This window comes from Cajanus cajan, chromosome 1 (assembly GCF_000230855.2).
Source record: "Cajanus cajan strain Asha chromosome 1, NIPB_CcT2T_4, whole genome shotgun sequence".
NCBI lineage: Eukaryota > Viridiplantae > Streptophyta > Magnoliopsida > Fabales > Fabaceae > Cajanus > Cajanus cajan.
Genome location: NC_138517.1, coordinates 11,066,854 through 11,079,606, shown reverse-complemented (window position 1 = coordinate 11,079,606; position 12,753 = coordinate 11,066,854). Strand labels below are relative to the sequence as shown.

Genomic DNA, 12,753 nt, shown 5'->3' with positions numbered 1-12,753 from the left:
AAAATTTACACTAATAGTGTATAAGTGATTATCTCTAAAGAAAATATGTGATTTGACTCGGTAGGCTGCCCCACTATCAGTTTAAAAATCACCACATTCAACTCGGATGCGGGGTAAAATAAAAATAAAAAGGATATATGTGTAGAGACGTAAGAATGAACAACCTTCCAAAAGTAATTTATTTATTATAAATTGAATTTGATGATGGCACTAAGTATCCCTGCCACTGCAAAATTAAAATTCAACGTGCGTTGCACTGTAGAGAGTTCTGGGAACATGTACTTCTTTACTCATTCAGTAATATTCATGACATGAAAATTCACAGAACCATATATTAAGGCTCAAGACCCAAATTGTGAACAGTGGACAAACTCGTGCATAAGCCTAGTATGCATAAAATATCAGAGCAGTCAACAATGCAACAAAGCCATATGTAGTAATCATTTTTGTTGAATGTGAATTTTTGGCCTCAGCAGTGTCTTCTTCAGGCACAGCACCTTCACCTATAAACAGTAAATATAGTATTAGTTAATAATTACCATGCAGATGCAAGCACACTTGTTCATAAAAATATATATTACTCTAGCTGAACAAACTTTTTTATTTGAATCTCAAGCAGTGACAAATAGTTCGCAGTTTCTTATTAATAGATGAATTTAATTACTCCGAAATAATTTGTTTAACTTATTCAATGAAATCTAATTTTCAATGTTTTATTTGTTCATATTAAATATAAGCACATATGGGTGGACGGTGGATGATGATTTATACCATCTGCTGCTGGTGAGGGTGCTCCTACAATGAAAAGAAACAAAACAAGTTGAAAGTTAGAACCAGATCTGATAAAGACATTAAATGAGATATGATTTTTAAGATAACTATTATAAAAATTAATAAAATTATTTTATATTATGGAATATTATTTATTCATATAAAAATAGGTCATTAACAACCTAAACTTCACCCGATATATGTGTGTAATTACAAGACAATTCAATAAACATAACTAAATATAAGGAGGAGAAATTAGCACATTAGCTGGGATCATCGATTATCGTGATCTCGATCTATCTTTACGAGACATAATTGAACTTTATTAATTCTTCATAAATTGCAACAACTTTGTGTCATGTAGAAACTGGTCGAATCATTAACTGGTTGAGGACTATATATAAAGAATTCTCATTGGGTAGGGAAACTATAGACAAATTCCATCTCCATATTTTGTAAAAGAAACTTATATTATAGCCCTTAACAGTGCACCAATATTTGATTTAGATTTCTGCAAGTCCTCAGCAAGATACGATGGAAAATGCAACATCTGAGTTTAGTAGAATACCATGCATGCAATGAAATGAAAGAATAATTTCAAAAGATTCCTAAACCAAACAAAAGGTATCTATAATAATGAAAAACTTGACAACCTAACTTAATTTCAATTCCAATTTCCAACAAATAAAAAGTTTTCTCCCCTATGGGAAAAAGAAAAGGACTAACAAACATCAATCATGACATGAAATATAGAGACATGCATACATTCCATATTACAAATACCATTGCAAGTTGAAAAACAATATTATTAATGAAAACCAGCACATGCAAGGCACAAAAAATAAAAGAATCATGAAATGAATATATAGCAACCTGTGAAGTTGCAGTTGGCAACGTTAATTTCGATGCCACAAGCTTGGGGGAGCTTCAAGAAATCCTCCTGAGAGGCCCTGACAGACTGGAGAAACGTAGGGTTTTTAAGGAAATTGCAAAGGCATCCTTTTTGATTATCATGTATCTCCTTCAAGGGCTCACAACAGGACTCAGGAGGGTTGCTTGGATTCTTCACATATGCCTGGCAAGGAAGGAGCTTCTGCATGCATTGTGCATCTTGTAGGATTGCAGCACCTTGTCCATTGATGCCAGGTAGAATCTGGTCAAGACTACTCTGACACAAACCAACATGAACACATGATGAAGAGAACAATGTGATGAGGAGGAATGAGAGGATGACCTTGGAAGACATGTTCAAAGAAAAAAAAAATATTGAGAAAAAGAGGGAAAGAGAGAGAGATAGGGAGAGAAAAACTGAAATGGTTTTGTCGGTGGTTTTCCTCTATTCCCCTAGTGCATCATTGTGGTGCATGTTGGTTATATAAATCCGAGGTAAACTCTATTTTTAAAGGGTTGCTTTTATGGGAAGTTAAATTGAGCCAGCCATCTCTTCATACCCCATTTTTATGCATGCCACCAAGCTGTTCTATTTATTTAGCAATTACACCTTTTTTCTCTACTTCTATCTTTCTTGCTAGTTTGGGATGTGTATTAATTTGTGATGTTTGACTCTTCTTTTTCTCTACAATATACGAATTTGCAAATTCAAGGTTTATTTCGTTGTTTTTAGGTAATGTTTTCTCCATTTTTTCGGAAAAATTATGCTATATATTAGGCAAGTATTTTGCACTACCTGATTTAAGATTCCACGTGTTTGTGTCTTGTTAGACAAATATTAAATTAAATATATGAAACATAGCAAACTTTGGAAGAAATTAAAAGCACTTGTTCTTATATATTTGGTACATTTGACAAAACTAACCGAATACTACGAGAACTTATAAATTATAAGTTAAGAGTTGAAATTCTGCAACTTATAATCTAGTTGATTTGAATTGAAAATATTCGATAAAATCAATTAATAAATATAACATGACATAAATAATTCATATAACGATAGTGAGAGAATGACTTACGCATGCATGTAAGAATATTTCTAAATTAAAAAGATAAAAAAAATGATTTTAAATAAATTAATGAGAATGTAAAAGAAAACTTTAAAATGATTAATTATAAGTTACTTTATGAGAATAAATTATAAGTTTCTAAAATAAATTTTTAAATTTAGCAAATTTATCTTAGTAAAAACTAACTTATAAATTAGTCAAAAGATTTTTTTAGTTTCTTATGAATCTTACCAAATACACCCATTATTTTTGTGCCAGACAATATTTTTCTTTTTCCAAATACTAATAATAATAATGTGATTTTTTTTTTTTTGCGTTATGTGATTCTCACTTTTTGTCTTGTGAAATCTCCCACATAAATTTTATTTTATAATGAATTTTGTAAATAATTTGAGATTATTCAAAATATAATATGATTTGATTCTCCGGTTACAACTACGCTTATTTCTTAGTTTAAAAAGATTGATTAGTTCAGTTGTTTAAATAAGCTAGTTATTTCTTATTTTATCCATACTTATTCTATAAGAGTGAAATCATAGTTATACATTTCCAAATATTTGCTACAGTTTGCAAAAGCTCAATGAGCTTCAAAAGGATCGATTACAATCCAATTTCAAAAGGATTTGTAAACAATAATTTTTTTTGTGAAACTTCTTTGATGTTTTACCATCCATCCATATATATATACAAAGGTAGAACATATAATCCAAGCTAAAAAGTACCAACAACTTCAAATGATAAGGAATCAAATGCTCTTTTGTTCTGTCCTCTCATTTGTGGGACAAATGTTATTCCTTAAAAATATGCACGTTTATATGTTCGTTTTGAAATTGAGTAGCAATACATATGTACTCCTTATGTCATGTGTATGTGTCTCACTCTTGATCAGCCAAACATATTTTGAAGTTCAACAATTATTGAGACATATTCTAAACAAGTATATATATTATCTATCACCTAAATGTTAATAATTATTATACACTACAAGAAAGTTGTCATATAGTGACACACATGCTATAGTGACACAATATGTGTCACTAAAAATTACTTTCACTTACGCAATAAATATAATATATGTTGATATATTGTTAAAAAGTGTGAGTATAAGTTATAGTGACACACAAAATATGTTGTTAAATCTTATTCAAAATTAACACTAAAATTGTATGTAGTTATATACCAAATGAATGTATACCTATATATATTATACTTATAGTAACACTTTTTGTATGTTACTATATGTAACATTTATTGTAGTGATAGGTGTCACTCAACATTTGGAATTTCATCCTTGTTATACTCTACAAATGACAAAACATGTGTAATATAGTTGACACATAATTATATTCATCCTGATGATAGAGATTAAGATAATATATACATAGTATTAAATTTAAGCTTTGTTATTGTATTGTAATTATTAAAGATAAAAAAAATACTCTTTAAATATATGATCAAGGATTCAATCTCCAAGTTTGTATGTATGCAAGAAAATTTGTTGTGAGAAATCAAATCTTTAATGGATTTTCATTCAAGAAATTAGCCTCTAACTTTTTGTTAGAAAATATCTTGAAAGATAGATAGACACATTTTTTTCTTAGTAGATTCATAAACTTAGGACAAACGCTACAAAATTTGGCCAAATAGATATTTCAACTAAGTACCAAAACATAATATACATTTACTTTACGGGTAACAAAACAATTCATTTATCTATTATCTATTCGGTCCATCCATAACTAAATTCATCAAATCCAATGACTATACAAATATAATAATGATGGATTGAATCTAATCTATCTATTTAATTTTATGGATGGATTGTGATTTATCCACTATTTTTCAAAATTCATTGAATTACAATAAAAAGAATGGAATTAAAATTTTAAAAAATTATTTTGACATAAAAAAAAATTTAAATTTTTTTTAAGATTATATAATAATATAATCACTTATAGCATTTTTTTAAAAAAATTTACAAAAAAAATTAATTTTTAAAACTTATTTTCTTAAATGAATTAAATATCTATCCATTAAAAGTCTGTTAATTGATGGGTTAAAATAGATCAAATAGACTAAATTTTTAAACGAATTTAAATTAATTAATGAATTATTTTCATTCAATCAATTATAATATAACTTAAAAATTATTTGATTCATCTTTTTTTCACCTTAAATCTATTTTAATAGAAGTTGAAGAATGCTTTTGTGATATAATGAGGGGTTTTATACATTTGCCATTAGGTGTAAAATCTGTCTTACGGTATTTAAGCTGTGTTTGGATTAACTGTGGAGATAGAATAAAATATAATCAGTTGAAATTATACAAGATTTCATAATTTTGCACATGTAAAATAGAATGGAATAAAGTGAATTTCATTCAATTTCATCTCATCTATGTTCTTCTTTTTCCCTTCAATTAAAAAGAGAATGAAATGGAAACCATTTTCCCCCATTCTGTTGTAAGAATATTCAAACAGCAGAATACTACCTTTATTCCATATAAATCCATTATAAATCCAAAGTCCAAATATAAGGAAATCTTCCGGTTGTCCATAGAAACTAAGACCATTTTATAGTTGGCCATGTAATTAGACATGTAACAGATGAAAATATATTAATCATTGATCAATGATCAATCCAATAACCATAATGAATCAGAAGATTATTCACTGTAGTATGTATAAAAGAAATAATTATACATTATGATGAAAGTTTAAAAAATCATATATGACAACTTGCAGGATCCTCATAGTGGAGTAAACTACTACAAAAAAAAAGTAATAATTATGAAAAGCTCGGGGTGCAAAAGAAAATACTTAGGACAAAAATGCCTAGAAAATTTCTCTACCAATGACCAAAAAAATTGATCTTCTTACAATTACAGAAGTATATAATCTAAACTTTCATTCATTCAGGGCTAGTTGGTGGTTGGTAAAGAGCAGGAACCAGAGAAATTCAAGGAGAAACTGACACTGTCTGATCCAGAAGAGCTGCATTCAGGTGATTTCTTGCTCATATAAAAGTATGGTGATATGTTCATCATCCTGAGTCAGTACAAAAGCATGCTTCAGACTCATAAGCTCCCATTAATAAGAGAATTGAATAACATAATGCTATTATAGTATTATATGTCACATGGAAACAAGTATTCAATGAAAGAAATATGTTTACAACTTACAAGTGTTTTAAGAATAAACTCTCCAAAAAAACACTTACTGTGAAGAAAAAATGAAATAAGTTTTTCTATAAAATATAAATTAGTTTATGCATAAACTAATTTGTGGAAACTTTTGTATTATCTCCTCCAAAAAGTTTTTGTAACTTGTGCATTAGGTAAGTATAAGTTAATTTCATTTTTGCTTTCTTATTTTCTTCTCTTATAAGTGCTTCTGATAAGTTTATCCAAACAAATTTATATTTTTTTAATGTAAAATTAGGACTCCCTCTCATCAGGTCTTTCATCAAGTATTTTACCCTTACAGTGCCAATTTAACTCTGTAATCAAAACAAAAAGTGATGCATCAATTACCTTTCTTTTCTCTTCTCCATAAACCGAGCCAAGGATGCTTTACGTGCCTGAGGCAAGCATACTGTAAACACAACAAACTTTTCAGCTCATCACAGTGCCTTACATAAACTAGTGAAAGATACTAGCTACTAAAAGTTGAGGAATGCTAGCAAGTAGGTACACCTTTTTATTAGGTGAAATCCATGCTAGCTTCTCTAAGTATAATGGATCCACTCAATATTAGTGGAGCCAACACGGATTTATCTCAATAATAGAAAAAGTATTAAAATGTAGAAAGAGACTAGGCAAGAATAAACATACCTGGTTGAGCCCTTTCTTTAGCTACAGAACCAACAATAATAGGTGATTCTAAATGGTTAGTAGGGGCAGTTGAAGGTCCTACTGGTCTTAATATGGCAAGTTCATTGTTGCTAGAAGATCCTCCTGGCTGAGAATTAGCTTGAGAGGGAGGATAGGATTGGCTTATAATGAAACCATCATCTTTGGAGGGAATTGAGATTGCTGGATGCAATTTATTTGTGGAAACTGCCATTTTGTGAGTTGGATTAGACCCATTTCCAGCCATTAACATGATAGCCTTGGCCTGATGGTCATGGAAAGTGAAAATCAGAAAACTATAAATATAAATATTGAGCACGGTGGTTAGCAAATTTTGATTGAAAAACACCATTTAATGTACTGATAACATTAAATGTTGCAAACTTCTAATACAACCTTTTCACTTTGGTTCCTTAATAATGGTTAGAAAAAGTGATATACAAAAAGGAGCAATTTGATATTTTAACAGAATTAAGACAACAGCAAAAACGTCTTGGCTGAAGGGACTGATACATGGATCATTCAGCGTCATTCGACTCAATTAAAAGGTTTGTTTGGATGATTTTTTTCAAAAGTAATAATAGGAGAAAAAAGCAGGAAAGAAATTTGAAATAAGCTTCTACATAATCTAAAACTAGCTTTTGAATAAGTTAAAACTAGGATTTTGGTTAAGTTAAATAAGAGAGAATTTTTACAAATTTGCTTATGCATTTTAGTTTATGGAGAAACTAATTTCATTTTTCCTTCTTATTTTTTCCTTATAGAAGTGCTTCTACAAAAGTTATCGAAACAGGTCCTGAGAACAAATCATTATAGTTTAATAGAATTAAGACAAAATTAGAACAATATACCTTCTCAGGAGATATGTCATCATAAACACATACAGAACCGCCATAGAAAATGGTCAGCTGAGTAGACATGCCAGAGGATTTGGAACAATTCCTGCAGGAAAAAAAAATATTGTGAGCTCCCTTACATATTGCTCATCTAGATCATAATCACATCACACATCAATATATCTTTAGCAAGTAATTTCAGTGAACTTGAAAAATACAACTTTTTTAGACGTTTAAAGTTATGATACCTTAAGTCAGTAGATCCAACAATGGAACCTATTGATGGAAGAACAGATAGAGGTGTGCCAGAGGATTTGGAACCAAGAGGTTGTGGTTTTATGACTGAATTGGTCATGTTCAGTCCGCTAGTAGCAAGATTAGATTGAAGAACAGGACTAACTTGATTTGATTGGTTGGAAACTGAAAATATTCTTGCTTCCTGAAGGCACGCTGATTGTGCATCACTACATTGCATAGGATAAACTGCCATTCCATGTTTGGTTCCTGCAGCATGCTTGCTTATGGACAAATTTTTCTACAAAATGATAAGGAAAAATTAGTTTCAGAAATTTTTTTCAAAAACCACTAGGAATTCATACAAGTGAAAAATACCTTTCACAACAATAAGATAAAGGATACAGCATTCAAATGTTTATACTTCAAGGTGAAATTTCTTTAGCTACATGGACTAGCCTTGTTTGAATAAACTTCTCCGTAAGCAGTTAAGGCAAAATGATTGAACTTCTCTTATATGTAAGATAAAAATCAACTTACACGCTTCATCTTTTGGAGAAGTTAGATAAGAAAGTTTTAAAAAATGTTAAACCTGCAAGCTGATTTTAACTTATGGGAGAAGCTCAATTCATTTTACCTTCCTATTTTCTTCTCTTGTAATTGCTTATAGAAAACTTTATCCAAATAGGGTTTAGGCCTTTTGTAGAAGTTTAAAGCATTTCTTGATTAGAAGAAAAAGCAAACCTGGGTGGCACCAAAGAATGGTTTCTGGTTAGAGTCAAAAGCATCTTTAGTTGCCATGGTCATATATCCAGATGAAGCTAGTGGATCAAGAATATTCATCCTAGGCCTGTCTTCCTGATTGGTCTTGAAGGACAGGAACTGAGGAAGGACTGAGACCTTGTGTGGGAATGACCACTGCATTCCTGAACTCGTCACTGCAACAAATTAAGAACAGAAGGGTGACGAACATCAGATCAAGCTCATGAGTTATGAAAACATGTAAAAGAAAATTCACATGCGAATAAAGATGATAACACATTCATAGATACCTCAAAATTAAACAAGTTTAGCCCTTTGATTGATATATACAATACAAGCAACTGATAAAAATAAAAATAAAAAAACATAAAAACAGGTTAATTGGTTTCCAAATCCAAACTATGGAACAGAAGAATGACGATGATGGTCTTGAGGGTGATTTAAACTATTGAGAAAGGTATTCTTATCATGCTCACTAGAACCTCAAAGTTAACTAAGCAAAGACAGATCATATCTACAAGAAAAACTCTCAGCCTATTGCAAAGTGAGAAAATGTCCCACAAACTGTATTATAAGTCTGTTAATCCCACGGATTGGTATAGTGATTAACACTATGCTTTCATACGTTGTGAAAATTATCTATTTAACTCTGGAAACTGAATTCAATCTGTTGTGTGCGAAAATTCGTCAGGTCACTGGTGGTGGCGATACTACAATCGGGATTAGGATACACATGGCGGGACAAACAAAAATATATTATAACTTGTTACCCCCATCAAAAAAAATAAGCTAGGAAATAAAGAAGGTGCAACTAAGAACCTGAATGGCTCAGAACAGCTTCAGCAACAGCAAAGAAATACTTGAAAGTTGAAACAATTAGTCAATTGCTCTGCAACAAACCTATTTCATAGAAGCTATGGCAGCACTTTCATCATAAAAAGCCAGAGTCCTTCAATTATTATCACATAGTTTAATTACATCACATGTGAGTATGTGACCATCTTATTTTATCATAAATGTCGGCAGCATCAGGAGTAACATCTTATGAAGTATAGCATTACTTAATCATAGTCCATCGTTTAATAAAAAGATTATTGTATTTTTAAAATAATGAATTTGAGTCTAACTCAATCTTATAAAATCGACTTAAAAAGTAAAAATTATTTTCTACTTATATATTATTTAATTATCTAATTTTTAACCGATCTAGAATTTGAATTTTTTCCAATATATATTAAATGCTTCTATTATATTGTTACAATATTTTATGCTGTGGCTCTGTTTATTTTATTAAAATGTTTCCTTCCGTGAGTATATTTTATGCAAACCTCGTTGCTCACAGCTAGTCACTACCATCGAAGATAGTTGTTTATTTCTCAAGGCTATTCAATATTGTAGCATCACGCATGCCCATGTTAACTTAGGATATATAATATTAAAAGATGATTAATATATAAAAAAAGTTATACACATGTTTATCCTTTTTAAATGTTTTTCATACATCAGAATCCATGATATTAATATTAAAGTACATCTGATTTGTCTTGACTATTTAAATAACGCACATCGTTACATCCATATGAAAGCGAGAAAAAGAAGTAGCACATTGTAGAATAAAATATAGAAGAAAATAGCAACAGAGACAACCAAAGCCACGTCTAATAAATGAATAATGTTTGTTTGATGATGTCCCTTTTACTTTACATTACTTCGCATTCTTTGTAAAATGTGAAATAAGAGAAGCTTGCTTCTAGTGAATATAAAAGTAAGTATTAAAATAAGGGAAAATTTTAAATTTTTTTGTGTATAATTATGGCATTGATGTTCGAACTTAGGACCTCATCCAACGTAATATATGTGTTTTTTTTAAAAACATAAAAGACAACATTATATCATAGACAATTTGTTATTAGATTGAGTTACAAAACTTTTACACTTATAATTAAATTCAATTTATTATACTTTTGTATTTATAATATTATAAAAAAAAATCAATTTTGTTGTTCATTTATATTTATAATATTATAAAGGGACCTACTTTTGACCATCTCACAAGGGAAAGAGTGCACCAATACACAAGTTGCCATTCTCCCATTCCCCCCATTACCATTCATCAATATCAACTTTGAAAAATAAATGCCAAATGGGCCCAGGGACCGGGCCCATGTCCAGTTCTTGGCCCACTTATGAGGATTTATCTTGCATAGTAGCCGCATATATAATGAATAATTCACCTACTTCATGCCTTATACTAGTTAGGTTGCAACTTGCAGGTAAAATGCCCCCACTTTATATCCTCATGTTTCAATGGGTTATCTTCACCCTTAGAAACCTTAGAATTGAAATTTTAGTTCTTATCCATTTAAAGCTTAAAGGCTAAAAACAAAACCCAAAAGCAAACCAGCACAGTCCCCAACAATATTTTCTGTGGCATATGGCTGCTAAAGCATTCTTCTTTTATTTTTTCATCCATATCTTGTCCTTTTTCTTAGAAGGAATTCAATTTCTTTTTATTATTATTCTAAGAAGAAAAAAAAAACAATTCATTTATCGCATATCTAATTAAAAGGGGTGCCAAAATATCCAAAACTGAAACTGAAAAATATTGCCATCATAGAATCACAACTCACACCACTCAAAAGCTCTCAGTTTTGTTTTGTTTTTTTTTTTGGTTTATCTCATCTTGTATATCATAACAATCCAAAAATTAATAATGATAATAATTAAATTACTTTTAAGCTAATGCAAAAGTTTCAAGTTCATATGAACGTGAGAAGTGCAAAGCTTTTTTATGTATAAATATAAACAAAATAATAATAATAATTAAAAAAAATGGTGGAAAGTGCTACCTGGGTCTTTTGGTTTGATAGCAGCATCACCTTTCATAGTAGTCCATGCACCATTTTTGGAACTCAAGCTAAAAAATTCCCTCTCCATGTGGTGAAAAAATCAGAGACCCTCAAGAGTTTTTCTGTTCCTAGTTACGCAAAGAATAAGACTTTGAGAAAATAAGAATAATAATAATAATAAAATCTGAAGTGCGTGCAGTGAATGGAGAGAAGAGAGTAAAAGAAGAAGCAACAGAGAGAGAGAGAAAGAAGAAATGAGAGATATAAAGAAGAAGAAAAAATGAATGCAAGGAAAAAATAAAAGCCTCGTGTACTCAGTTCGAATCATTAAATCTGGACCGTTGGATTTATGAGATTCGGTTTAACTTTAAGCTTGACCGGTCGGACCGGTATGAAAACCGGTCTTGGTATTCGGTGAGACACTGACCACGTGGGCAACTACGGGTGCCAATTAAAGTCAAACCTAACAAGTTCAAATAAAAATTATTTATAACCATTACAATACAGCATTTATTCATTAAATGAGTTTAGATTATAGTGCGAGCTAATAAATTGTATAATTACGTGGATTTCAAACAACATATTTTTAATATATAATATTTAGTAACTTTTATTAAAACATTATACAACTAAGCATAGAATTTATTAAATGATAAGTAAACCAACAAAGTGTAGCATGTCATTAAGAGTTTAATAACAATCATTTTGTATAAATATATATATATATATATATATATATATATTTATCAAAAAATAATAACTTCTCAAATAAATTTGTCTACCTCAACGTATTAATTCTTAATTTTTGACTAAAAGATATCTTGGTTTACAAAAAAGATATGATAAATAAATAAAATTTATAATTTTAATAAATTTTGACCTACAATACAAAAAGAAATACAGGAAAATATATTCCTACCAAGGAAGATGGAAAAAGTATCGGTAGCATATTAGGAATATTAAATAAAAAATTATAAGCAAAAATTTCATGTTTAATATATATATATATTCAACTCTAAAATGTGAATATATTAATTTCTTATATAAAGGTAAACGTAAAAACTAATTTTAATAATAAATTTGAGGTAATAAGTTAAGGTTAAATAATTCATTTACTTCTTTCTCTTTTTTTTTTAAGTTGTAATTCATATACGAAGAAACTGCAAATTTTAATTTCATGGATAAAAATTAAGTTTTTCTCTCTTTTTTTTTTTAATATTAGTTTGGGTCTCTTATTGCTAACATCATTAAAAAAATTGTAAATGTAAAACTGCTATAAAAAAAACTTCTAACAAAATCGAACCATTCTATAAAAAACAGTAAGGAGTCGCGTGATAGTATAAAAATTAAATGATCAATTTTAATTTTTTAGTCAATTCAAATTTTTATAAAATTTATAATTTTGGGGAATAAAAAAAAGTCATTTTCATTTTTTGCAATAAATATAGGATATTAAAGATAAACAAAAATATATTATTGTTTATTTAATG

The 12,753-nt window shown here is 29.5% G+C and overlaps 2 protein-coding genes across 3 annotated transcripts; both read right to left on the bottom strand.

Moving 5' to 3' along the window:
* Positions 1-156: 156 nt before the first annotated feature.
* Positions 157-2,138, bottom strand: LOC109804578 (non-specific lipid transfer protein GPI-anchored 9). The gene is made up of 3 exons (XM_020366432.3): positions 1,645-2,138; positions 772-795; positions 157-503 (listed from the first exon to the last, which is right to left on the bottom strand). Exons 1-3 carry the CDS (start codon positions 2,015-2,017, stop codon positions 385-387), a joined length of 516 nt encoding a protein of 171 aa, XP_020222021.1. The 5' UTR covers positions 2,018-2,138; the 3' UTR covers positions 157-384.
* Positions 2,139-5,412: 3,274 nt separating this feature from the next.
* On the bottom strand, positions 5,413-11,524 carry LOC109803671 (protein TIFY 6B). 2 transcript variants are annotated; one of them, XM_020365347.3, is made up of 7 exons: positions 11,264-11,524; positions 8,397-8,590; positions 7,667-7,953; positions 7,434-7,524; positions 6,565-6,847; positions 6,265-6,325; positions 5,413-5,779 (listed from the first exon to the last, which is right to left on the bottom strand). In XM_020365347.3, exons 1-7 carry the CDS (start codon positions 11,349-11,351, stop codon positions 5,653-5,655), a joined length of 1,131 nt encoding a protein of 376 aa, XP_020220936.1. In that variant the 5' UTR covers positions 11,352-11,524; the 3' UTR covers positions 5,413-5,652. The 2 variants fall into 2 exon arrangements, with proteins under 2 accessions (XP_020220936.1, XP_020220937.1); XM_020365348.3 differs by lacking the exon at positions 11,264-11,524 and adding an exon at positions 9,234-9,393.
* Positions 11,525-12,753: the final 1,229 nt, after the last annotated feature.